Source organism: Globicephala melas, chromosome 6 (assembly GCF_963455315.2).
Source record: "Globicephala melas chromosome 6, mGloMel1.2, whole genome shotgun sequence".
Taxonomy (NCBI): Eukaryota; Metazoa; Chordata; class Mammalia; order Artiodactyla; family Delphinidae; genus Globicephala; species Globicephala melas.
Genome location: NC_083319.1, coordinates 4,525,322 through 4,550,821, shown reverse-complemented (window position 1 = coordinate 4,550,821; position 25,500 = coordinate 4,525,322). Strand labels below are relative to the sequence as shown.

Here is a 25,500-nt window from a genome sequence, read left to right as displayed (position 1 = left end):
TACCCCTTAATATTACACTGGCATCTGGCCATTGATAAGATACAGCCCCGTGGTCATAAGACCCCCAAGCCACTGCTGACCTTTGAGATCTCAGATGCAGAGACTCTCTGGCCTGCTCTGAGCAGCATCACCTGGGTGCCTGAGCCCCTCTCTGGTCCCCCTCTCCCCAGAGTTCCCCTGCCCTCCTCCCCTTCTGGATGGTGGCCCCCTTGCCCATAAGCCCCCGGACAGTCTCACAAGCCCTCTTCCCTCTTACACTCCTGTCCAAGTGCCACCAACAGAGCTCGTGGTTAATGCCTCCCACGGTCATGTCTTTTTCCTCCCTCCGCAGCTAGATTATCATCCGTCTCTGAAAGCTCCAAGGTACCAAGCACAGTGTACTTTGCCCCGTACGTGGCTGCCGCCACCTCTGCCATATAAAAGAAGCATTGCTTAAGGCCCGGCCTCACTGTCCTATAAAACGGCAACCCAGAACCCACCAGGAGACAACCCCGAGGCTGCAGAGACAGGGGAGAGGTAGGACCCTGTTCTGCAGCGGCCCAGCTTTGTGCTGGAATCCGCAGCCGTCCTTATCAACCGGCTTCATTTGAGAGCCCCTTCCTCCCCTCCTGCGATCTGCTGTGCTAACAGGTCAGCTGCCACTTTGTGTTAAACTCCTTCTCACTTATTACAATACCAGTTTTTTATTGACATGGAAATAAAACTTACAATCAATGAGATATTATGAAATATACATCAAAACAAAAGTCACTAGAGCTGGCGTTTTCATCTGTTCTCGGGAAGGAACAAGGGTTTATCGGGGTGAAAAAACACTGAACATTTTTCTTCCCTACTACATGATGCGATTTTCAATGAATCTATAAAGAAAATGAAAACGTAAATAGAGTAACCAAACAGAATGAACCCTGCAGCTGTCAAAACTTAAAACAGTTCCATTTTCCTTTGATTTCTGTTTTAAGTTTTGAAATGTACATAGATCGTTCTCTGATTTTTCTCTTTCTTTTTTTTCTTTTTGGTAGGGAGCCGCTTTCTTAAATCTGACCCCTCTATGGCCACTGGCTTTGAGCCTTGGTAGCTGAACTGACCGAATGACCAAATGAATCCGCCATTTATGTCTTATGCCATCAGCCCTACCTCTGTGGAGGGGGCCTCTTATTCTATTCCTTCTCCACGGTCTGGAAACGCACCCCTTCCCTTGTTGGTGCCACACGGGAGAAGGAGGGCAAAGGAGGAGCCCTTCCCAGCTGGTGGGCACCTGCTGCGTGCTCGACACCTCACCTCGGTCATCTCTTCTAAATCTTGTCATTACACCCTGGGGTGGGGTTGGTTATCGCCATTTCACGAATCAAGAGGAACTGAGACTCAGAGAGGTGAGGAAGGATCAGAGCCTGGATTCTGTTCCCATCTGTCTACACCGGGTGGAAGCGGAGAGGACCTCTGAGACGGCCTACTTGAGTGATTTCATAGTTTTCTTAAAATCGAAGAACGCTTTCTTCCAAAGAAGTCTGACACGGAGACCCCCATAAATAAAGGGTGTCTCCCAGCGGCCGTCTGGCCGACTCAGGATGCGGGCTTTGTGTTCCGGGAGGCTGTCCTTTGCATCCACCTGAGGTTCTCTGAGCTCCACTCTGATCTCCTCCATGGTCCCGGGGACAGGAAACGCAGGGCCTAGGGAGGAGAGGAGAAACCGGCCGTGAGCATCCAGGTCTCTGGACCCGCAGGCCAGGGCTTCTTCTCCCCCTTCCCCCAACAGCAGCCTTCCAGAAGTGAGGCCACACCACACAAAGGAGGGACAGAATGGGAAACGGAGTCCATCCGGTTTCACTGGTCCTCGGGTTTCAAACAAATATTCGTGAAGCTCTAAGACGCCTCTAAAAGACACCTGCACCAGCTTCTGCCGTACGGACCATCAGAGCAACACGATCGGGGCGGGAAATGGTCCCGCAGCCCCGCAATCCACCTCCACCGGGTCTCATCTCCTTGAAGCTGAGCAACGTCTTCCAACCACGTTGTCCCAAGCGAGACAGCAGCCACTTCATTTGCATTTCTTTCCTCTCCCATCCCGAAGAGAGAGAGAGGAGTTTCCTAAATTGCTCGGATGGGAGGCATGGCATACCTCTCCTGTGGACGTATTCATTTTTCTTTTTATTGAGGCAAAATTTACATAAAATTAACTATTAAACTTTTTTTTTTTTTTTTGCAGTACGCGGGCCTCTCAGTGTTGTGGCCTCTCCCAGGCTCAGCGGCCATGGCTCATGGGCCCAGCTGCTCCGCGGCATGTGGGATCTTCCCAGACCAGGGCACAAACCCGCGTCCCCTGCATCGGCAGGCGGACTCTCAACCACTGCGCCACCAGGGAAGCCCTCAACTGTTAGCCATTGTTTCAATGTATGTTTCGGTGGCATTTAGCACCTCTACAATGCTGTGCACTCACCCTCTCTATTTCATTCCAAGACATGCTCATCACCCCAGAAGGAAATCTCGCAGCCACTAAGCAGTCGCTGCCATTCTCCCCTCCCCCCATTCCTTGGCAATCACTATCTGCTTTCTGTCTCTGTGGATTTAACTATTCTGGACATTTCATGTAAGTGGAATCACACATTATGTGGCCTCTGTCATCTGGCTTCTCTCCCTTAGCGTATGTTTTCAAGGTTCATGCATGTGTGAGGACTTCATTGCTTTTTATGGCTGACTAATATTCTACCGTATATGGATAGACCACATTTTTTCCATTAACCAGCTGCTGGACATCTGGGTGGTTTCCACCTTTTGGCCCTTGTGAAAAATGCTGCTGTAAACATGCATGTACACATATTAGTTTGAACACCAGTTTTCAGTTCCTTTGGGTTTATATCTAGGAGCAGAATTTCTGGGTCACACAGTAATTTGACGTTTAAGTTTTCGAGGAGCCATCAATTTTATAGCTAGTTCTCTGTTCACACAAATGGAGACAGAGTCGCTGATAGTTCCCCCCAGTGGACAGGCTAATGACATCCACCGGCTAGTATGACTGTTTCTCATTGAGAACTTCCCAGGCCCTCTGCTGAGAACTCCCCCTGCATCACGAAATGCTCCAACAACCCTCCGAGCTGGGTACCCCCATTCTACCTATTTTATAGGTGAGGAAACTGGGGATCAGAGGTTCAGCAGCTTGTTCAAGGTCACACAGAGTTGAGAAGCCAGAATTCCAACCTGGGCATTTGGCCCCAAACTTGTGTTTGTACACATCGAACTGTAAAGTCCCGGTAAGTTGCCAAATGATTTCTGTTTGGAGCTGGAGTGGGATGAACCGTAGGCAGGCAGCAGCCAATCTGCAATTAGCCAATAAAGCTGCTAATTATGCCCGGCTCAGACTGTTAGGAGACTGAGTCTACCTTCTTTAAGCACGCCCCAGCTGTGCGTTCCCAGAGCTGGGGGCTGGGGGCTGGGATTAAACCCCACACAGTGGGTAACGCACGAAACAGGCGAGTGACACTGAGCAAAGCATTACCCCGGTGATTTCTCTCCATCAGGGCGTTTAGCTTTATCCCTTGTGTGTTCAGAAAATGGCCAGTCTTGCCCATAACAGCTCCATTTACTGGGCATCCTCTCCGGATCCACTCTGGTGCCGAGATCATCTTGTTTACTCATCTCAGCCACAGACCTAAGATGTTGTGCTGTTTCCCCCGTTTTACAGATCAGGAACTTGGGGCCCAGATAGGTTGAGTGACTGTTTCAAGATCACGCAGGTGTAATTGACAGAGCCCATGTGGATCCTGACGTCCCAATTCGAGAGCCATACTTGTAAGAAGGAGTCCATCCTCATCACCTCCCAACAGCGGAGGTACCATCTCTTTTAGGGGCTTCTGCTGTTACCCAGGAGGAAGTTTCTGGGAGTTCCTTTCCCAGGACAGTGAGCTACCTCTTGAGAGTGGCTTGGGTCTGTTCATAATCAGGTGAGCCCTAGCCACTTTTCATTGCTTTCTTTTTTTTTGCGGTACACGAGCCTCTCACCGTTGTGGCCTCTCCCGTTGTGGAGCACAGGCTCCAGACGCGCAGGCTCAGCGGCCATGGCTCACGGGCCCAGCCGCTCCGCGGCATGTGGGATCTTCCCGGACCGGGGCACGAACCCGCGTCCCCTGCATCGGCAGGCGGACTCCCAACCACTGCGCCACCAGGGAAGCCCCCATTGCTTTTTTAAAAGAAAAAAAAAATCCAGATCATGGTGTTTGTTCCTTCCAACCTCTCATGTTTGCCTTTTTCGAAAGGCTGTGCGTTTCCCCTCATTCACCTAAACCTGCGGCTGAGTTACTGGCCCCCTGAGGCCGCGGGCTCAGGGCGAGGCATCCGCGCACTTCGCTGCCCGCTGCCTTCTCGGAGTGTAATCAAACATCAAGCTAAGTAGCAAATAAATCTCTCGATCTCATAAGCTGCACAGCGAGATCATGTAAATGCAAATGAAGGAGCGGGTTTCAAGCTGTCGAGGGGGAGGGGAGAGAACGCCGGGGCCCTGTCACCGTGACTGCCTCACGCGGCAAGGGCCATACATCAGCTGCAGTAGCGGTTCTGGCAGCACCGAGGGAGCCAGGGCTGCCCCGGGGAGGACGGAAAAGCCAGGCAGGTGGCAAAACACAGGCAGCCCTGGGTCGTGGGGACCAGGCAGGGGCCGGCCGAGTGGTGTGCCGGGCAGGCGCAGTGGGGCCCGGAGAAGTGTCTGCACTGCCTGGGGCTCCCCTTGTCCTGAGCTGGTGAGCTGGTCTAGTAATACCGACAGTGACAGCAGTAACGGAGGCCACTGGATACTGGGCTCCAATCCTTGGCCTGGGGAGGATTTACAGGTGAGGAAAGGGGACCAGACGATTCAAGTGACTTGCCCAAGGTCACACAGGAAGTGGCAGGGCGAGGTCTCAGCTCTGAGACATTAACAGGCTAGTTTCTGGTATCCTCCTGCTGGACCTGCGGCTCTCCCCTCCCCTCCCTTTCCTCCCCTGACCCAGCGGCAGCCAGCTCAGCCCCCATTATAAACTTGATGACGTAGAAGAAGAACCTTAACTTTGGCCCTTGGCAGGAGTATAGGAAATAGAAACTTTGGCTTTAACTCTGCCTTTTGACTTTTTTAATTAGAAAAGTAAAATCTCAGTACCCATCACCTGCGCCCACCCCCCCACCCTGCCCCTGCCCAAAGGCTGCACCTCCAAGGACACATCCTCACACAGTCACTTACGTTGTTATGTTTCCTTCTGGTATTTTTTCAATGAATTTTTTCTACATGGTTGTAACAATAGTGTATGTAAATTTTTGAATCCTGCTGATTTTTTTTCACTTAACGTTATTTTATATGCCTTTGATCATATATGGATGTGGTCTTCTGGTGTATGGCTTTTCAGTATCATTATGCGATGTTCAACTGCCACTCACACAATGCACATCGTTCAAAGAATCCGGCTTCTGAGACAACGCCGGAGTCCTTTGATGCATAATGCACCTTATTTCACATGATTGTTTATCTGACGTTCTCATTATGGAAATAAATAAATATCCTCTATGCTAATCGTGATCACAATTTGCATTTATATTGTGCTTTTCATTCGAGGGTCTTAAGTTGTTTTATAATAATGAACTCCCCCTCCATGAGCGAGATGGGACATGTGTTCAGTGTGCGTGCGTGGGCAGAGCCGTATACAGATATTTATTTAATAACCACCAGGCAATAACTGTGGGATTTCATGGAACTACGCTTTAATAGGATGTGAGAAAGCGCGCGGAGGCTTCTCAACTGTCGAGCAAACATACATTTAGTTTAGACTCTGGACGAGAGGGTTAAGTGAGCTACACTCTTCTGTGGCTGCCAGGAGGTGGGAGTGCTTCCTTCATGGGGCTTAGTCCTCATACATGAACACCTAAGATTGGTCTAGAGCCCAGGCATCACGCTCCCAGACAGATCTAAAACCCATCTTGGAAATGACCACCAGCTCGTTTGTCCAGAGTGAGATCCAGTTCAGACCGTCCAAGAAACCAAGCCAGTTAATTTCACCCATTTTCACCTCTTTGGTGGGAAATGGGGGCAAGTTAAGACTTTTTAAAAGTATATGAGGTGGGAAATCATTAGATCGGAGTTGCTGGGTTGGGTCACTTGTTCTGAAGTTGTCCCAGGAAAATGGGCTTTGGCGCGGCTCTGGGGATAGGGGTCCTCCTTCCTGGGTCTCAGGTGACTTTAGTGGGAAACGCCACTGGTACTTGCCTCTGGAAAGCCCCAGCGGTCCTGATGCTGGTGACGGGCTGCTCCAAGAGGACTTCCGGGCCAGGGGCTGCCTGCCCGACCCAGTTCCCACTGCAGGTTTCCAAGGCTTGTTCCTCGATGTTGGGTAGTGGAGGGAGCTGCCGTGCAGAAGGAACCCAGAGAATCCCAGGACCCCCTGGGACAGGGAGCGAGATGGTTTTAATTAGAGCTGAGAGACGGGAAATAAGGCAGCGAGGGATGACATCTTAATGAGGTTTAATGAAGCTGTCTGCTGATGGGGACAGCTGTCACCCAGAGCTGTATGCTAGCCAAGCCACTTTGTGACAGAGGAAACTCAGAAAAAGGCACAATCTGAAAGCAGCTGAGAAGGGCGGGGTGGCCAGGCTCAGAGCTGGGGTTTTTCTCCTGCGTTGGCCTCTTGATTCTAACACCTCAACAACAAGGGACTCCAGCTAGTAGGCCAGATTTGAATAGCTTCCAATATCTCACAATTCCCCTTTGTGCAAAGCTCAGGTATGCCTCTGAAAAGACCTTGAGGATGTGCACGAGGTGTCTTAGAATTCAGCCATAAGAAACAGGGAGGGCTTGCATTTGGGGGCTGAAAGGGATCCACCATCCCATCCCTTTCTGAGACTCAATTTCCCCCTGTCTCGTGGTGACCACGTGGCCTCCGTTATAGAGATGTTGTGAGGGGCCACTGTAGGTGAGCACAGAGCTATGAGGTCAGAGGGCTGGGTTTAACGCCAGCTCTTCCATTTACTACCTGGGTGCCTTTGGGCAAGTGTGAACCTCTTTAAGTTTCAGTTTTCCCAACCGTCAAGTGGGAAAACAACCTCCCAGTGAGGTTGGCAGAGTTCGGGGTGAAGCAAGAAACGCTCTCAGGACATAGTAAGTGCTCAATAAAAGTGTTTGCTAAATGAGGTCACGGGGCGTAGCAGCCTTGCACAAAGGAGGTGCCCAATTAATGTTCACTCTCTTCCTCGTTTCTTTCTTTACTTCTGTAGTAAAGAGAACAAGGTGCTTCCCAGGGATCCCTGGGCAGGGAGGGTGCTCTCAGCCTTCACATGACCCCAAAACTGTGCCATCTGCCCCAGGAACTTTGGACATTCCAGCTGAGAGCCACCTCTCATCCTATTGTGGGCTGGAGGGGCAGGCTACCCGTGGGACTCAGGTGGCCAATCAAAGCTGAGATTTGTGGCCACATCTCATCAGTTTCACAGCCAGTTTGCTTGCATCTAGAAGTTCAGGGTCAGAAGCTCCTCTGAGCACCTGTTTATCAGTCCTTAACTGGTCCCTGAGTTGCCCAGAGACGTGTAGTTTCCTCTGCCAGGCAGCTATTCTCTGTAGGCTTCTGGAAAGCCCCTCTGGACAAGCTGGGGAGGGAAGCCCAGGGTCGGTGCCGGGCCCTCCCACCTCTGGCTGGATCCTCTCTGCTGCTTCCAGGGAGCCCCTGGGAGAACCCTCAGCACTCCTGTTCTCACTGGCTGTCCCCCTGGGATCTTCCTCAGGTTGGCTCTCTCCCCAAAATGCCAATCCAAGATCTGGATCTTCTCTCCTTTCCAGCCCTGACCCAGGCATGACTCAGCTGTCCCGTGTCTAGGTCACTGAAATGACAGCTCTTCCCATAATGCACAGTCTGTACATCAAACGGCCTCCTGTCGCTGGGGCTCTCCTGGGCAGAAGGCTACTTACGTCCTCTGTGGGTGTGGAGGGCACCGTGCGAACAAGTCAGATGCACCTGTTCTGCGTGAGCAAAATCCAGTCTGCAGAGCTAAAGTCCGCGCACAGGACAAAACAATGGAGAGTCCCGGGCAGTTGCGGCTAAGCGCCAAGAGGCAGCGAAAACTGCGTGGAGTCAGATGTGGGTTCAAGTCCACCCTTGGCCACTCATTAGCTGGGAGGCTTTGGGCAAACAAGCCCCTACAGCTGTCTGGACCTCCCTTTCCCACCCGAAAACCCGTGTAGTTTCCAGGGCTGCTTTATGCGTTAGTGGTACCCTGGGGGGCAGTGAAGCGCCCCTGTGGAGCCTGGCCCGCGGTCGCCATGATTACGGTGTTGCTGTGGTCGGTGGTGGCGGCACCAGGGCGGGGTCAGTCGGCTTATCTCATCGGGCAGCTGAGCTGGTAATGGGTGAATACACTGCTCCTCTAGGGCGTTCACATGTTAACGCAGGGACTCTGAGACACACGGCCCAAACCTAAAGGATCAAACTACCAAGGGTGGAATTTCAAGCATGACGGTAATGTCAGGACTCCACCGCTCTTGTGACACGTGGCCGCCTTGCAGACGGATGCGCTCTGAGGGAGGGCGGGGGGGGGGGGCAGGACCGCGGGGTGTGAGGGGCACCCACATCAGGTCGGGAAACAGGACCAGTGCCCCCGAAGACTCCTTGTGCTGCTTGCAGCCACCGTCCCCACCCCCATGGTACCCGCCCTCCCGACTTCCGAAACCAGACATTAGTCATGCTGTGTTTGAACGTCACTGGCATGGAGCAGTGCCTGCCTTGTGTGTCCAGCTCCTTCTGTCCCACATTTGTGTGAGAACCACCCAGGTGGTTGTGTAGAGCTGTTCTCTCACTCCCGGTGCCATTGAGCAGTTCCTAACCTATTGGCATTTGGGGCCAGATGACTCTTTGTTGTTGGCAGTGGGGCCTGTCTAGTGCATTGTGGGATGTTTCGCAGCATCCCTGGCCTCCACCCACTGGAGGGAGGGTAGTACTGCCTCCTAGCTGTGACAACCAAAAACGTCTCCAGACACGGGCAAATGTCCTCGGTGGGGGCGGGGGGGGCACAATTGCCCCCGGTTGAGAACCACCCCTATAGAGTGTTCTATTGAATGAATATGTCACCATTTTTTTTTTAATCCACGTGGGATGGCTATTTGGGTAGTTTCCGGTGCTTGGCTATCACAAACTGAGCTGCTACGAGCATTCTCAGACATCCCTTTGGGTGGACTTGGGCACTCATTTCTGCTGGGTGTCCAGGAGGGAATTGTTGGGTTATCAGTAAGCATATGTTTAGCTTTCATAGATACTGCCAAATGGTTTTCCGCAGTGGTTGTACCAATTTACATTCCCACCACGAGCATGAGTGTTCCGGTTCATGTCTTTACCAATATCATCAAGTTTTTTATTTTGTACTTCTCAGAGGTTGAGCACCTTGACATATGGGTCCTGGCCACTTGGACATCCCCTTAATAAAGTGCCTATTCAAGTCTTTTGCTCGTCTTTCTATAGGATCGTCTCCCTTTTTCTTATTGATTTGTAGCAGCTCTTTATATATGATGAATAACAGCCCTTTGTCAGATATATGTATTGCAAATACCTTCTCTCATTCTATAGACTCACACATTTTTAGAGCTAGAGGCAGTCTGTGCTCTCCTATCAAACCCTCTGGTGGCCTTGGTTGTCATTACTTGTTCAGTTTGTCCTTTTAGCAAGATAAGGAATTTCATAAGGGCAGGGGGCAGTATGTGTCTGCTTTGTTCACCTTAGAACTCCTGGCACAGAGCTTGGTGCAGAGGAGATACAAAATAAATATTTGTGCAGCGAACGAATGAGCGACTTTCCCATTGGGATGACCTTTGCAGCCCAAGGCTTCAGTATTTCTGGCCGTCGTTGCTTCCTAGGCAACCCTCACTAAAAAGCGTGGAGATTGAGGCACCCGCCTGCTTCCGTGCCTCCTTCACCACCAGGCCCCGCCCAGTGGCAGCCGCTGAGTCTGTCGTTCCTCTGCGAGCTGGACTTCTGCCCACCTGCACCTGCCAGAGGGAGGCGGGGCCTCTCCCGGAGAAGTCACATTTTAATTAGCTTCCCTTGCCGTCACCTCACCGGAGAGGCCAGATCATTTTCATGAACAAATGAGGAGCCAGGGCTTTGTCTGCAGCTCAGAGTGAATCACACGGAAGGAAACTGAGATATAATTCACATACTATACAATTCACCCATTTAAAGTATAGGATCCAATGGCTTTCAGCATATACACAGGATTGTGCAACCAGCACCACAAGCAATTTTAGAACATTTTCGTTACCCCCAAAGAAGCCTTACACCCCTTAACCATCACGCCTCAGTCATTCCATTCACCTCTCCATCTCGGCCATGGGCAACCACTAATCCACTTTCTGTTTCTATGGATTTGCCATACAAGAAATTACAAGAATTACAAGAAATTCGGGACATTTCTTGTAAATGAAATCATAAAATATGTGGTCCTTTGTGACTGGCTTCTTCACTGAGCACCATTTTGTAACAGCCAGTCCAGCAAAATGCTGTAAGGGCCATTTTGTAACGGCCAGTCCAGACTGGCCATGTAACAGCCAGTCCAGGTTCTACTGCGTAATTTTGAAAGTGCCCTAAAGGTGGAGCTCAGGGCCCTATGGTGCCATAGACAAGGAAGTTTGCCTGTACTGAGGGCAACCCGGGAGGGCTTCCCAAAGGAAGTGGTTTTTAATCTCAGGCATTTATAGAACACCTGTTATGTGCCACCAGGAAAAAGAAGTCAATAGAAGCCATTAGAAGGCTGTGTAGGATCTTATATTCCAGGCAGGCTGGCCCGGCATGTGCATTCCTGGAAACTGAGAAGATCATTTCAGTTCTAAGCCCCAAATGAATAGAATGGATAGTAAGTGTTACCAGACCCAGATGAGGGAGAGGCCACAGTGAGCCCCAGGGTCCAGAGAGCTTGAAGAATAAGAACCAGCAAGGGGAGGGGCAGGCCAGGAGCAAAAGAGGCCGGGACTCCGGCAGACCCTTCAGGGGTGGGGAGTGGTCTATTATGCCTAACTCTCAGGACCACGTGGAGTACCCAGGAAGGCAAAGCTGCAGAGGTGGATGGGGTTGGAGGGTGCGGGGCCCAGACTGCCAGCCCAAGGGAGGGGTTTCCCCCAAGACAGTGATGAGCCATTATGGGTGGTCCCGCATCATCCAACTCTAAACGCCCAGGTCTCCGGGAGCCAGAGAAAAGGGGAGAGAGATTGATGGGACAAGGAGAAAGGGTGAGCCCGGAGCCACCAGACTCTCTGGACAGGCTTTGGTGAGGCCAGAGCCAGGAATGTCCTGGGAGATGTAACACCCTGCAACTGGGAGCCCACTGCCTGGGGCCCATGGGGGTGGGAGGAGCAGCTGCACCCACCCAGCTCAGTAAGGTCCATGGTCCCCAGGGGCCTGATTGTACCGGGAGCGTCACACACCTGGCTGGTATCTCTTTAGCAGGCGGATTTGAATGTGGGCTGGAGACACAGCCTGGGTTCAAATCTCAGCTCTGCCACTTCTTGTCCCATGTGGCCTCGTGCAACCTGTCTTGACCTCTCTGTGCCTCAGCTTCCCCATCTGAGACATGGGGGCAGTGATGGGCTGCCTCAAAGGGCAGCTGTGAGGACTAAGGAGGAGAGGCGTATGAAGAACCCAGTGTTGTGTCTGGAGCACAGACCTCAGCGGGTGTCCGTTGATGAAGAGCAACGATCTAAGCACCGTACAGGACAGGACCTCTGAGCTCAGGGAGCTGCTCATCCAAAGAGAAGCAGTGCAGCATCATGCTTAAGAGCTTCACCCCGAAGCCAACACAACTGCATTTGACATCCAGCCCCAGCCTTTAGGAGCCGTGGATCGTGACCCCGCCACTCTGGGTCTCAGCTTCCCCACCTGTACAATGGGGCAAATGATGTGGTTGATCATAGAGCAATTTCATCCCTACAAACCCCTTCTGGAGGGTTAAGGAGTTGACCAGAGACCCAAAGAGTGAGAATGGCAGTCCAGCCGCCAGGAGGGTGACAGTGGGCCTTGGCACCGTATCCCCACACCCTCAGGTGACATCCAAGGAGGCAGCTCCAGTGACGATGATTTGAGCCATCCCCAGTAGGAATGAAGGGTTAGGGAGGAAAGATGCCTCCTCCCTCAAGGGTGGCCCCAGGTGAGTCTCCGTGAACCAGGTCTTTCCGTCCATCTGCAAGATACATCATTTCCAGCTCTAGGTTGCCAGATCTGGGCTGGACCCCAAATACGGCTGCTTAGTGCGGGGTCCGTGCCGCCCCTCTCTCCTGCTGCACAAATGCACATCCTCCCTCAAGGCCTCGGTCCCGACTGCCCCCTGCCACGAGGGTCCTCCTGACTCTGCTCTCCTCACCCGCCCCTGAGCAGTAGCACAGCAGGCAGGCTTCCCCAAGGTGTCTCAACGCCCAACAACAGTAAGCGCTCATCTCAGGGAGGGCTCGCGTTCCACACCCTAGTAGCCCCGAGGTCGCCCCCAGGGCCTGGGGCAAAGCAGCACCCGATGACTCCCTGTCACTGAATTTAGTGTAATACTGTTGGTCTGAGGTTCCACTGCTCACCTTGGCTCTCTGTCCTTCCCCCAACAGGCTGAACTTGGGAAGCCCCGGGAAAGAAGCTGCAGTCTGCCTGGAATTAATTTCAATTACGGACTCTACATCCGGGGGCAGGATGGAGGGGTCCCTGAAGGTGAGCAAGCTTCCTCTGGAGCCCAAAGGGACTTGAACGCTCTACCTAGGCTACTTCCTCCAGGAAAAGAGTCGAGGGGCCTGCCCTGCAGCACGATTCTGGTGGAAACCACAGTTTGCTTAGCCGAGAAGGACAGGACCACGAAGGGTCCAGGTCTAAGGTGTCAGGGAAATAGCAAGGGCCCCAGACAGCGTGCAACCTTGTCCCCAGGCAAGACTGTCTGTGCTCTGCACCTTTTGAGCTGCAAGCATAGACAGGCTCGTGACCAGCCCTCTGATCTCCCAAACGAGGTCAAGGCCAGGCAAACCCAGCTCCATGAAGGAGGCTCAGGCGTCGTCTAGAATCTCTGGGAATCCTGACCCCACCCTTTCAGGGGGCCAAGCAGGGCTGTCACCCAACAGGCTGCAGGTTAATGAGAAGGTATTCGTGCCCCAATTTCTTCTCTGTCAGAGGCCACGGATTCCTTTACTTCCCAGACTGATCTCCATGCCATGGCTCTGTCTCTCCCTGCCCTCAGCCATTGGACACTGGAATGTATTTAAACAGCAGCCTACCTGCCCCCATGAGCTGAACCGGAATTATATCGCCATGAACCGTGGGGCAGTAAAAGCTGGCCTGGTAACTGCCCGGGAGAATTTCCATTACCGTCAGCTCAATGACATCCGCATCAGTGACCAGGATGACCGGCGCCTCAAGAAGGAACCGCCCTCTCTCCCTCCGAATATGACGTTCGGGATCCGGGCACGGTAAGATGGTTGGCACCTGTGCCAGACGGCTGGCACCCGTGATGGTGAGGGGGCTGCTCAGTGGTGACTGAATTAGGGAACAATGTGGGAGCATGACTCTGGACTCCAGGGAGGGGCGAGTGATCCAGGCCTGGCCAATCAGCATATCTCACAAACCACGGCCAAAGTGATTGGTTCAGAGGCAGACATGTGACCCATGTCCCAACTCTGGAATGCATGACATTCTATAAAAGTAGAATGTGGTTGCATGTAATCAAGTCTCAACTCAAACGACTTTGATTTTTTTTAAGGGGAATTTATTGGCTCACATGATTGAAAAGGTAGAGCTTCAGGCATAGCTGGATCTAGGCAATCAGGCAATGTCACCAGCGTTGGGTATGTCTCTCCATGACCTGGCTGTGCTTCCCAGTTTGGGCTCCGTTCTCCGACAGGCTTCTCCCTCGTGTGGCAAAATGGCCAGAATCGGTTCCATTCTTACATCCTACACTTTTAGCGACCCCAGTGGGAGTGGTGTAGGAACTACAAAAGCCTTGAGATTAAGATTCTTTGGTCCAACTTCAGTAGCGTGCTTATCCCTGAACCAACCAAAGGAGTGAGTAGAAATTGTGACCTACACTGATTGGCCAGGCCTGGGTCACACTTTTGCCTCTGCACCAATTACTGAGGCCGGGGGATTCTGGTGCTCTGATTGGCCAGGCTTGATCCCTTGCCCCTCCTTGGAGGGGGCGTGGTTGGGATCAGTCCCCACGATGTACAGGGGCTGATGGTGGAAAAGATGCAGAAATAGAGGTTATGATCCAGAAGGAGAAGAACAGAACACGCTAGCAGGCAAAACCAGCAAATGTCCAGTACAACAGGGCTTCCCAACCCATATTACGTCACAACACAAGCATTACGAAAATCACTGATATTTGTACATTACATTGTACAGATAAATAGCAGTGCTGTCAGCCAGCAGTGAACGGCCTGGGGCCTCCAGCTGCCCCAAGTCCCATCTGTGACACCTGAGACTAAGCCTGTATCTTGGTGTCCATCTGTGTGGCACTGCCCTGCCCTGCCCACATGCAAGGCCATTGACAGTCTATCTCCAGTCCTTTCCCATCCCAACCCACTGGTCCGGGACCGGTGCCTTCCTTTGGCTGTGCTACTCAACTTTTTGGGGGGAGGTGAGGCTTCCTTTATTTCTTATTTTATTTTTTCTAATCATCTTTTGCTGTGGTTAAATATACATACGATTTACCATTTTTAGGTGTACAGTTCAAGGGCATTAAGTACATCCAGATTGCTGCACGACCTTCACCACCGTCCATCGCTAGAACTTTTTCTTCATCCTAAACTGAAACCGTGTACCCATTAAACAGTAACCCTCTATTTTGCACCCCCTCAGCTCTTGGTAACCACCCTCTACTTTCTTTCTGTATTAATTCGACTACCCTAGGGACCTCATATAAGTGGAATTATACAGTATTTGTCCTTTTATATCTGGCTTATTTCACTTAGCATAAGGTGCTCAAGGTACATCCATGTTGTCCTGACAGTATGGATCAGAATTCCCTTCCTTTTTGAGGCTGAATAACAGTCCATGGTGTGTATATATCACATTTTGTTTATCCACTCATCCCTTGATCACATTTTGTTTATCCACTCATCCCTTGATGGACACTTGGATTATTTCCACTTTTTGGCTATTGTGAATAACGCTGCTATGAACATGGGTGTACGCTATCTGCCTGAGTCCCTGCTTTCAATTCTTTTGGGTATATGCCCACAAGGGTAATGGCTGGATTGCGTGGGAATTCTATGTTTATTTCTTTGAGGAACTGCCACGGTGTTTCCCGCAGTGTTTCCCACCATACCTTTGTATGCTTTTCCCTCTGCCTTTCTCAGCGTCCTACCTGGTAGAATCTACTTGCTCATCAAAGCTCAGCTCAGCTTCCTCTCTTTGGTAAGCTTTCCCACCTCCCTGGCCTCAAACTCTACGCACATCTCTCTCAGCAGAAAGGCTCTTTGTTCATTGCTGTTCATCAGCCCTCAAAACCTGAAAGGTGGCACTAGAGACACATTGGAAAGTCACTTCTGGGCCAGATTAACTAATCATCTGTATACTGTCCTTCTCCCACCTTTGAAATAATGCCCAAGTCGATCCCTCGAGGCAAGGCAAGGTTCTCCAGGACTGCCTGGAGTGCAGAGGGACAGAGCCGCAGCTGTGTGACCACTAGACTGGTCCGTACTGGTCACCAGTGTCTTGAAGACAGCATGGTGTCCAGGAGGAGTCGCCCGGGCTTTTCGTCCCACCTTTGTTCCCAACTCTCTTTCCCTCCAGGGCTTCTGTTTCCTCATCTGTAAATAGGATATTAAGGCAGTCACTGGCATTCTGGGATTCTCAGGGTATGTTCTGTCTCTACGTCAATTTCATTTCATTGTCACTAAAACCCCATGCAGCCCCATGTTCATAGCAGCACTGTCTACAATAACCAAGACATGGAATCAACCTAATTGTCCATAGACAGACGAATGGATAAAGAAAATGTGGTACGTATATACAATGGAATATTACTCAGCCATAAAAAGGAACGCAATTTGGTCATTTGTAGAGATGTGGATGGATCTAGAGACTGTCATACAGAGTGAAGTGAGTCCGAAAGAGAAAAACAAATATCGTATATTAATGCATATATGTGGAATCTAGAAATACGGTACAGATGAACCGGTTTGCAAGGTAGAAATAGAGTCACAGATTTAGAGAACAAATGTATGGACACCAAGGGGGGAAAGCGGTGCTTGGCGGGGTGGGATGAATTAGGAGATTGGGATTGACATATATACACTAATATGTATAAAATAGATAACTACTAAGAACGTGCTGTATCAATAAATAAAATAAAATTCACAAAAAAGAAAGAAATTCAGAAAATAAAAAGATGTATATGTATACAAAGGAATACAGTACTATTCAGCCATCAAAAAGAATGAAATATGCAAATGCAGCGACATGCATGAACCTAGAGATGATAATACTGAGTGAAGCAAGTCAGACAGAGAAAGACAAATATCACATGACATCGCTTATATGTGGAATCTAAAATGGGATACAAATGAACTTATTTACAAGACAGAAACAGACTCACAGACATAGAAAACAAATTTATGGTTACCAAAGGGGAAAGGGGGTAGAGGAGGGATAAATTAGGAGTTTGGGAATAGCAGATACAAACTACTATATATAAAATAGATAAACAACAAGGTCCTACTGTATACAGAGAACTATATTCAATATCCTGTAATAAACCATAATGGAAAAGAATATGAAAAAGAATATACATATGTATATATGTACAACTGAATCACTTTGCCATGAACCAGAAACTAACACAACATTGTAAATCAACTATACTTCAATAAAAAAATTAAAAAGGGGCTTCCCTGGTGGCGCAGTGGTTGAGAGTCCGCCTGCCGATGCAGGGGACACGGGTTCGTGCCCCAGTCCGGGAAGATACCGCATGCCGTGGAGCGGCTGGGTCAGTGAGCCATGGCCGCTGAGCCTGCGCGTCCGGAGCCTGTGCTCCGCAACGGGAGAGGCCACAACAGTGAGAGGCCCGCGTACCAGGAAAAAAAAAAAAAAAATTAAAAAGATTTTTTTTAATTAAAAAAAAAACCTGTGCGGGAAGTAGGCAGGGTTACTTATCCAGCTGAGTCATGGAGAGATTAATTGACGTCCACAAGCTCACACAAATTTTTCACAGCACAGCTTGGCCTGTATTCTTAATCTAGTGTACTTAGGTTTAAAAATATGAGATATTAGAACACATAGCACATTAGGAATCACTTGGTTTGAAGCCCCTCTTTAAAACAGGAAAATAGAAGCTCAGAGAGGCGAAGAGATTTTCACAAGGTCACACAGCAAGTTGTGACCAGACAAAAGCCAGATCTCAAGCTAGGCTGGTGGACTCCCTGTCCCATGCTCTTTCTTCCATATCTCGCCTCCTTGGGGCTTGAGGTACAGCGTGATCCCCCAGAGTTTCTGGTCCTGGGGCTGCATTATTCTACATACAATGGAAAATCTTAAGTCAGCTGGGCTCAGAAAGGACATCCATTATCATCTAGCTTTCAATATAAAAATCTTAAATTGTGGGCTTCCCTTGTGGCGCAGTGATTAAGAGTCCGCCTGCCAATGCAGGGAACACGGGTTCGATCCCTGGTCTGGGAAGATCCCACATGCCATGGAGCAACTAAGCCCGTGAGCCACAATTACTGAAGCCTGCGTGCCTAGAGCCTGTGCTCTGCAACAAGAGAAGCCACCGCAATGAGAAGCCCGCGCACCACAATGAAGAGTGGACCCCGCTCTCCACAACTAGAGAAAAGCCCCTGCACAGCAACGAAGACCCAACACAGCCAAAAATAAATAAATGATTTTAAAATATATAATAAAAAAAATCAAATTCCAGGGGCTTCCCTGGTGGCAGCGGTTGAGAGTCTGCCTGCCGATGCAGGGGACACGGGTTCGTGCCCTGGTTCGGGAGGATCCCACATGCCGCGGAGCGGCTGGGCCCGTGGGCCATGGCCGCTGAGCCTGCGCGTCCAGAGCCTGTGCTCCACAACGGGAGAGGCCACAACAGTGAGAGGCCCGCGTACCGCAAAAAAAATAAAATAAAATAAATAAAATAAAATAAAATTCTTGAGGTGTGAATGAGCATGTGTCAATATACAGATCATGGAGTTTAAAAAAAAAAAACTCTAAAAAAAAAAAATCTTAAATTGCTATAAAACCGGGTGGCTGCAATTTCAGGGAAAGGATGTGATGAAGTACCAGCTATATCTTCTGTGATGGTAAATGGGCTTTGCATATGCAAATTGAATGGATTTTAAAATGGTATTTAATGACTATTTTCGTAGCAGACGTTAACATTAATTGCACAAAAATGAAAATGCTGCATTAGGTTGCTGTTAGCAGCAAATATCGTGGCCATAAAGCTTTATCTTTATCAACAGCAGCCCTTTCTGATGTGACAGGGCAGCTCAGCAAATTGCAAGCAAAAGGGCTTTTATGGAACAAAAATATCCCCCAAAGCAGGCCCAAATCAGCATCAATTTCGCTTTATTTCTTCATAAATGGAGGTTAAATGGCTGCTGGAAAAGCTTTTACTGAAATGCCCAACCTGCCCGCGAATCCCCTCTACCTTACAACATCAATGCAAGGAACGGTTAAAAAATCATCGCCCCCCCTCTCCATAATGGGGCTATTACTTTAAAGTTATGGGACCAAGGCCCATTCTCTAATGATCACCTTCTACAAGCCTCGATTGTATTTATTTCCTTACTTTAAAAGCATGTTAAAAACCAAACCCGATTACACCTGACTACCCGAGGACTTGTTGGGGTGATTTGGTCCAATAACTAAAGAAGCCAAGAAACAGATGACTACCATTTACTCACAACTACAGAAGATATGTTAAAAAATAAAGTTCCACTTCAGACTAAGTACACAAGAAACTTACTCTAAGCTAGGGATGCTGAGTGAGGGGCTGTAACTGCTGTATGAGAGAACATTCTGGCTACAGCTCTTCCCCCGGCCCCCCCCCACCATCAAATCCCCTTGCCCTTTATATATTTTACGATGGACAAAATAGCTAGATGTGAGGGGCAGTGCACGCATCCATCCGCCTGCCCACGCAAGCCCTCAACGCCAGGTAGGGTCAAAACCTGAATTTGGCATTATTCAGTTACTTCCTTTCCAGTTAGCTGATTTGCTTTGCAACCCACACCAATTTCTTACAGATTGTCACTAAATCAGGAAGGTACGTTTCGATCCACGAGCCTCTGGCTAAAAGGAAGTGGACACCTAAGCAATTATCTGGAAAAGGATGCCCGTGTAGACATGTGATCACAAGTAGGGGCTGAGGCCAAGTCAACCCACAGAGATGTTTGTTTGGCCCAGGCAGTAATTTAAAAAATCAAAAGTTTGAATGAGTTGCCACATTAAAAAAAAAAAATCAGGAGATCTCATATAAAACCCCAGATTTCCTGCTTCTCTTAAAACGTCAGAAGCCCAGGCAACCTGGGTCTGCACTCCTACCTGGCACCAGGGGATGGGGCTGAGCAGGGTCCGCTTTGGACAGATTCCACGCATGCCCTTCTGTCTATCCCAGTCTCCACCCAGCCTGGCTTCTCTCATTTTCTTGACCCGTCCGGTCCCAGTAGGCACTGAGTTTGCAGCTGCTGGTGTAGACTGGTCATCCTGACCCTTCAGCTGCCTGCCGCCTCTTTTTATGTCCTCTGATGATGGTAGGGCCCACCACTAACAGAAGCTGCTGTGAATTGAACGTACACGTGGCAGGCATTTGCACATATAATTGCTAATGAATCCTAGGAGGCAGGTACCATTCTAATCACTTCGCAGGCCAGGAAAGGGAGGGTGCGTGTCCCCGAGGCTGCACGATGGCAGAGCCTGGATTCGTACCCTGGCTAGCTGGCCGGCTTTGAGACCGAACCTCTAGGATCAGGTAGCTGGAAAGAGCTAGCACATTCTCACTCTGCCGTTTCACTGTCAAATCTCAGAATCCAAGTCAGGGAAGAATTTTAAGTTCTCATTACCAGCGTGTAAGACCATAACACAGATCTCAAAGCGTGCCGTGACCCCCGGTCCATAAACAGATATGTCTGGGGGCCAGAAATGTAACTATTAAAGAAGGGCTTAATTATTGATACATTTAAATAAGTGTTTGCAAATGTTCACATGCCCTCGGAACATCTTAATTGTTACTGCTCCTAATTGGTCCAACACTGTCGAAGATGATGAGACAGGGACGGCGGGGGACGGGGGAGCTGGGCAGTAGCTGCTGCTCCTGGCAGATTCTGGGCATCCAGGGCTCTACCTCCACGCTGCCTGGGAGCATCAGGCCACAAGCAGGGCAAGGATGATAGTAGGGGGATTCACCATTCAGTCAACGAGCAAACAGCTCCCTGCATGTCAGTATCTGACATGGGCCAGATGGAAGATGGGTAGACCCCGTTTTGAACTAATAACGGCAACTATTATTATTGTTATTAGTACGTGTCATCAGACATTGTGCCAAGCACCTCAGAAACATCCTCTCCTTAAATAACTGAACAGCTCAGTGAGTACAACGCTTACGTCCCCATCTTACAGAAGAAGAGACAGAGGGTCAGAGAGGGGAAGTCATTTGCCCCTGGCTGCTCTATAGTGGGATGGGGATTAGTCTGGCCCAGCCACCTGTGATGGTGACCTTGGCACTGAGCTGCCTTCCTAACAAACACAAGGATGGAGGTGACACAGGTAGAGATGCTACCCAAATTATTCCTGCACTAGATGGGGGCTGAGACAGAACATATATGGTGAAGGCCATCCTGTCTGGATTTTTCTTAAAGCTTTAAACTTAACCTGAACGCATCAAAAGAGCCCAATTAACTTCCCTTTTTTTTTTTCTTTTGCGGTACGTGGGCCTCTCACTGTTGTGGCCTCTCCCGTTGCGGAGCAACAGGCTCCGACGCGCAGGCTCAGCGGCCATGGCTCACGAGCCCAGCCGCTCCGTGGCACGTGGGATCCCCCCGGACCGGGGCACGAACCCGTGTCCCCTGTATCAGCAGACGGACTCTCAACCACTGCGCCACCAGGGAAGCCCTGAACTTCCCTTTTGATATGTCGCTTCCCGTCACCTTCACCTACCTCCCGATAAACAAGCTCTTTGACGGGGCTTCCGGAACTTTCACTACACTGGATGCTCCAGGCCTGCTTCAGCTCAACCCCAGTATCCCTGGTGCCAACCATAGTGCCTTGGCCGAAAGAGGCCTCAGTAACTATCCGCTGCATGAATGCATGAGCAAATGGCCACGTTGAAGTCTGAATATGAAGCCAGTAGCAACTCGGGTAGAACACTTAACTCATCCACCAATTAGCCTAGTCCAGACCCCCTCCAATCCTGGTACTGAAAGCGTTCTGACCACGGGAAAATAAGAAACACAAGAAAGCTGGGGAACGCTGCCAGCCCACCCTCCCTACTGCTGCTCGCCCAGCTATCAGATGCATCATCAGCCTGACACTGACAAATGTGAAGGATGGAGGGAATTTTACAGGCTGTTAAAAAAATGTTTGCTGCCTGACAGGCTTTCTGAATCTCTCTGCCAAGCTGATTTATTTTACAAATTTACAAAGGGCCCATCAATCACTCTGGGTTATTTTGTTCCTCCTGGAGCCGACGGCCAAAATCCAAGCCACCCACCCAAACTCCTATAAAATAACAATACACCCCTTCCCAGACACCTGTCCCAGGTATCCAAGACAGTTTCTGAATGGGGAGACCAGTTCCGGGTTTATTGCTGGCCTGAAACTCAGCTGAGTGAAACCGGGCTGCCCACAAGGGGGAGCACGTGGGTCTCGCAAAGACCCCTGAGCCTGCGTGCTGGCCTGCGAGGTACATCCTGCCACGCAACCAGACGCCCAGCCCCACCGATCTGCTCCCCAGCGCTGACTGCAACTGTAGTTTAACAGTTCTCTGCTTCTTCACCGGGTATGCAGGTCCTGGAGGGCACGGACACTGTCAGTTTTGTCCACCGCTACATCATCAGAGCCTGGAACACAGTAGGCACTCAATAAATATTTGTTGGAGAAATGTGGTCCAGGGCCTTTTAAGGCTTTGAGACGTTATTGAAAGGGAAGAGAAAGTTGATCTGACACCCAGAGATGAGATGGAAAAGCCAGAGATTCCTGTGTCATTCAGCAGACTCTCCTGTGCTCCCCTAGGATTGACGTTATGAATCAGCCTTGCAGGGGTGCTGCCTCAAAGACTGAATGTGTTCCTTGGCCACATTAATAGAGGGTGGTAGCAAGTCCAGATGAGGGAGGTGACCTACCTATTCTATTCTGCCACTCAGGTCACACTTGTAGCATCATTTAAAAATGTGGGTCATCATGGATTCAGGGGAAGGCCCATAAGCAGGAGAGTGTCCAGAGGGGAGACATCAGGTTGGTGGGTGGGACAAGGGGAGGGAGATCACCATGTACAAAGAACGTGGCAAGACATGAGGTTTTCCCTGCTGGATGAGAGAAGATGCAGACGGTTCTCAACTCTCTGAGGCCCTGCTATGAGGACAGTGGAGGAGCTTTGCTCTCAGAGGCTTCAGAAAACAAAACAAGGACCAGCGTATGTGTGTTTGGGGGGCAGTCCCAGTGGCTAATGTTTGCAGAGCCCTCACTAAGCGGCCGATGGATGTAACGCTGAGTAGACGCATCATCTCATTAAATCCTCACGATTTTGCCAAGTAGGGACGGTTATCCCTGTTTTATAGATGGAGAAACTGAGGCTCAGAGACTCGCTTGTCCAAGACCACACGGCCAGTCAGTGGCTGCAGCAGGATTTGAGCCACGTTTCCTTCCAGAGCCGGTGTCCCTATCCATAGCCTGCGCTCTTCCAGGAGGCCGAGGCAGGATGCCTGGAGCGGAGGCGAGTCCTCACAGCAGGATGGCATCTGTGAACAGTAGCCACTCACTGGGGGCGGGCTTTCCACAGAATAACTCAGTTAACCCTCGCCAAGGCCGGCACCTCCATTCAGCCACTAGGAGCCGAGGCATGGAGAGAGAGGTCGTGTCCCTTAGCGGGTGCTGAGGGAAGGCGTGTTTACTCCAGGACAGAAAAAGGTTCTTGCAGGAGGTGGAGGTGTTGGCTGGCACGTTACAGCCTGGCTGGGGCCTGGGACACCCCACAATGGACCCGACGGGGGACAGGGGTTCCTCCGCCTCAGAGCCAGCCTTCCATGGGCCTGACCTGGACGGAGTTCTGTTACGAGGGGCCCAGGCGGGCAGGTGTAGCTGAGGAAGGTGGTGATCTGAGGGCGCTACCCTCTCCCTCCTACCTTCCTGGAAGCCCAGCCTCTCAGGGCCCCTGCCCGACTGCCTGCTGCACCCCCTCGCATCTCCCCAAACTCCTGCAAGGCAGCTTTGTTGCCAGAGCCCCGGAAGGAGGCATTTTTCATGCTTTGCCTTTTTCCTTCTCGGCTCTCCTGCGGCCCAGACAGAGATTTATTCCCAGCCCGAGGCTCGTGGCATTTGGAGCAGAGAGGAGCTGATGGGCCCATAATGGATAGGGCCGCCGCTCCCCCGGGGCCTGTCCCGCCCGAACCCCATCCATCAGGAGCAGCTCAGTGCCAGGGTCAGCGCTAACGAGGCCGGGCCACTCCCCCTCGGGGCCTGCCCGGTTGCATCTCACAGGCTCTGGCTCCCGCCTTTGATTTTTCCAGAGCTGGGCTCACCCTCTTATGTCTGTGGGCGACGCATGGGGAGGGGGCGTGGTGCCCGGCCCGGCTGAGGGCCCCTTGTCCTCACTTCCGCAGCTTCCAGCCTCGACACAATTAGAGGGGTTGCTGGGGTGCAGCTGGTCTGCCCCTCTCGTGACACGGTGTCCCCGTGACACGGTGTCCCCATGACACCACTTGGCCTGTGGTCACAGACGAGGGTGGGACAGAGGCCCGGGGAGACTGTGGGTCACACTTGGTTTTGCTCACTGCTATCTCCAGTACCTGGAATGTAGGAGGTGCTCGATAAATGCTTGTTGACTGACTGCATAAGAAAGAATAGACAGCTTGATCGCGATCCATCCCCGATGCTGGGAACGGCCAATATTCTAAGGCTGAAGACCACCAGTGTCTGAGCACAGAATTACCAGGCGCTGAGCTCCAGCTGTCGTTATTCCCGGGCTTCTGTAACAAATGACCACAAACCTGGTGGCTTCTAACAGCAGAAATCTATTCTCTATAACGTGGAGCCCGGAAGTCCAAAATCGAGGTGTCACAGGGCCATACCCCCTCCAACGGCTTTAGAGTAGAATCCTTCCTCACCTCTTCCAGCTTCTGGTGGCCCCCGGGGCTCCTTGGCCTGTGGTCACATCACACCGTTCTCCGCCTCGTGGTCATGTGGCCTCCTTCTCTGTGTGTCTGTGTCTTCTTCTCTTTTGTCTCAAATAGAGACACTTGTCATTGAAGTTAGGCTTCACCCAAGGAATGCAGGATGATCTGATCTCAAGGTCCTTAACTTAATGACCTCTGCAAAGACTCCTGTTCCAAGTAAGTTCACATTCCTGGGTTCTGGGGCTTAGAACCAGGACCTATCTTTTGGGGGGCGGTCACCCACCACTCACCCCACTACAGTCACCAAAGCGTCTTAACAGAAAGTCCCGCATTCTAGATACTGGCTTTTGAGAAAACCACCTTTAGCATTATTATTTATAATGGCTGCCCCTGGAGTCTTGTTACACATTACGTTTCTATGAAAAATATAAAAGTGCTTTGTAATCAGTCAAGAATTGTGATCAGCCAGAATGTGATGGGCGTAAATGCTTTCCTGAGAAGCAGATGTTTCTGCCAACCCTTTCTTTTGTGTTTATGAGGAACCTCTCCAAAAAAAAAAGAAAAAGAAAAAGAAAAGTTCAGAAGCTACATGACTAACTGCCACGAACCCGCCACTCAAAGTTCACAAATGTCCCCACTCGGCCATTTCTGCTTCTGACCCTTTTATTATTATTATTATTATTATTAAAGAAATAAAATGTAGCAAACACAGGTTGAAGCCCCTTCTCACCTCTCCCTAACCCCACACCCTTCCCTCTGTTCCCTAAGGACCATCCTAAGGTTGGAACGGGCATGCTTTCCACCCACATGTTCACATTTTTGCTCTACCCTTAGACGTCCTTAAATAATGCATATTATTTAGTGTGGTTTCATACCATTTAAGTCACTTTGTGTGGTGGCTTGCTTTTTCACTCTGCATGTTTGCAAAAGTCACTGGGTCCGCTGTCCGAATCACCCGCCTTGGGGACATCCATCTCCTGTCACCGAACACCCACCTTGCTTCTCGTTTCCCCCATGATGACGAGGCACCCGGCACACCTCACACACGTGTGCGGGGTTCCTTGAGGTCATGGTCCACACGCAGAGTTTCCGGGCTCAAGAGGGACCTCCTCAGTTTATGCTGGTGCCCCGATGGACCTGGATCTTTCTCCCAACGCTCTTGCTACCACCCTCATACGCCCTGGCGGGGATGCCCCATCTGGTACTCACCTGTTTCCCCAGAT

General features: G+C 50.6%; 1 protein-coding gene across 1 annotated transcript in view; it reads left to right on the top strand.

Annotated features, from left to right (window-relative positions):
• Positions 1 to 25,500, top strand: part of CFAP77 (cilia and flagella associated protein 77) — a 135,765-nt gene that overhangs the window by 66,244 nt on the left and 44,021 nt on the right. The window contains exons 3-4 of the mRNA XM_030838464.3: positions 12,575 to 12,674; positions 13,192 to 13,420. Of these exons, the coding sequence (XP_030694324.2) occupies positions 12,575 to 12,674; positions 13,192 to 13,420 (329 nt within the window). The remainder of the gene's footprint in view (positions 1 to 12,574; positions 12,675 to 13,191; positions 13,421 to 25,500) is intronic.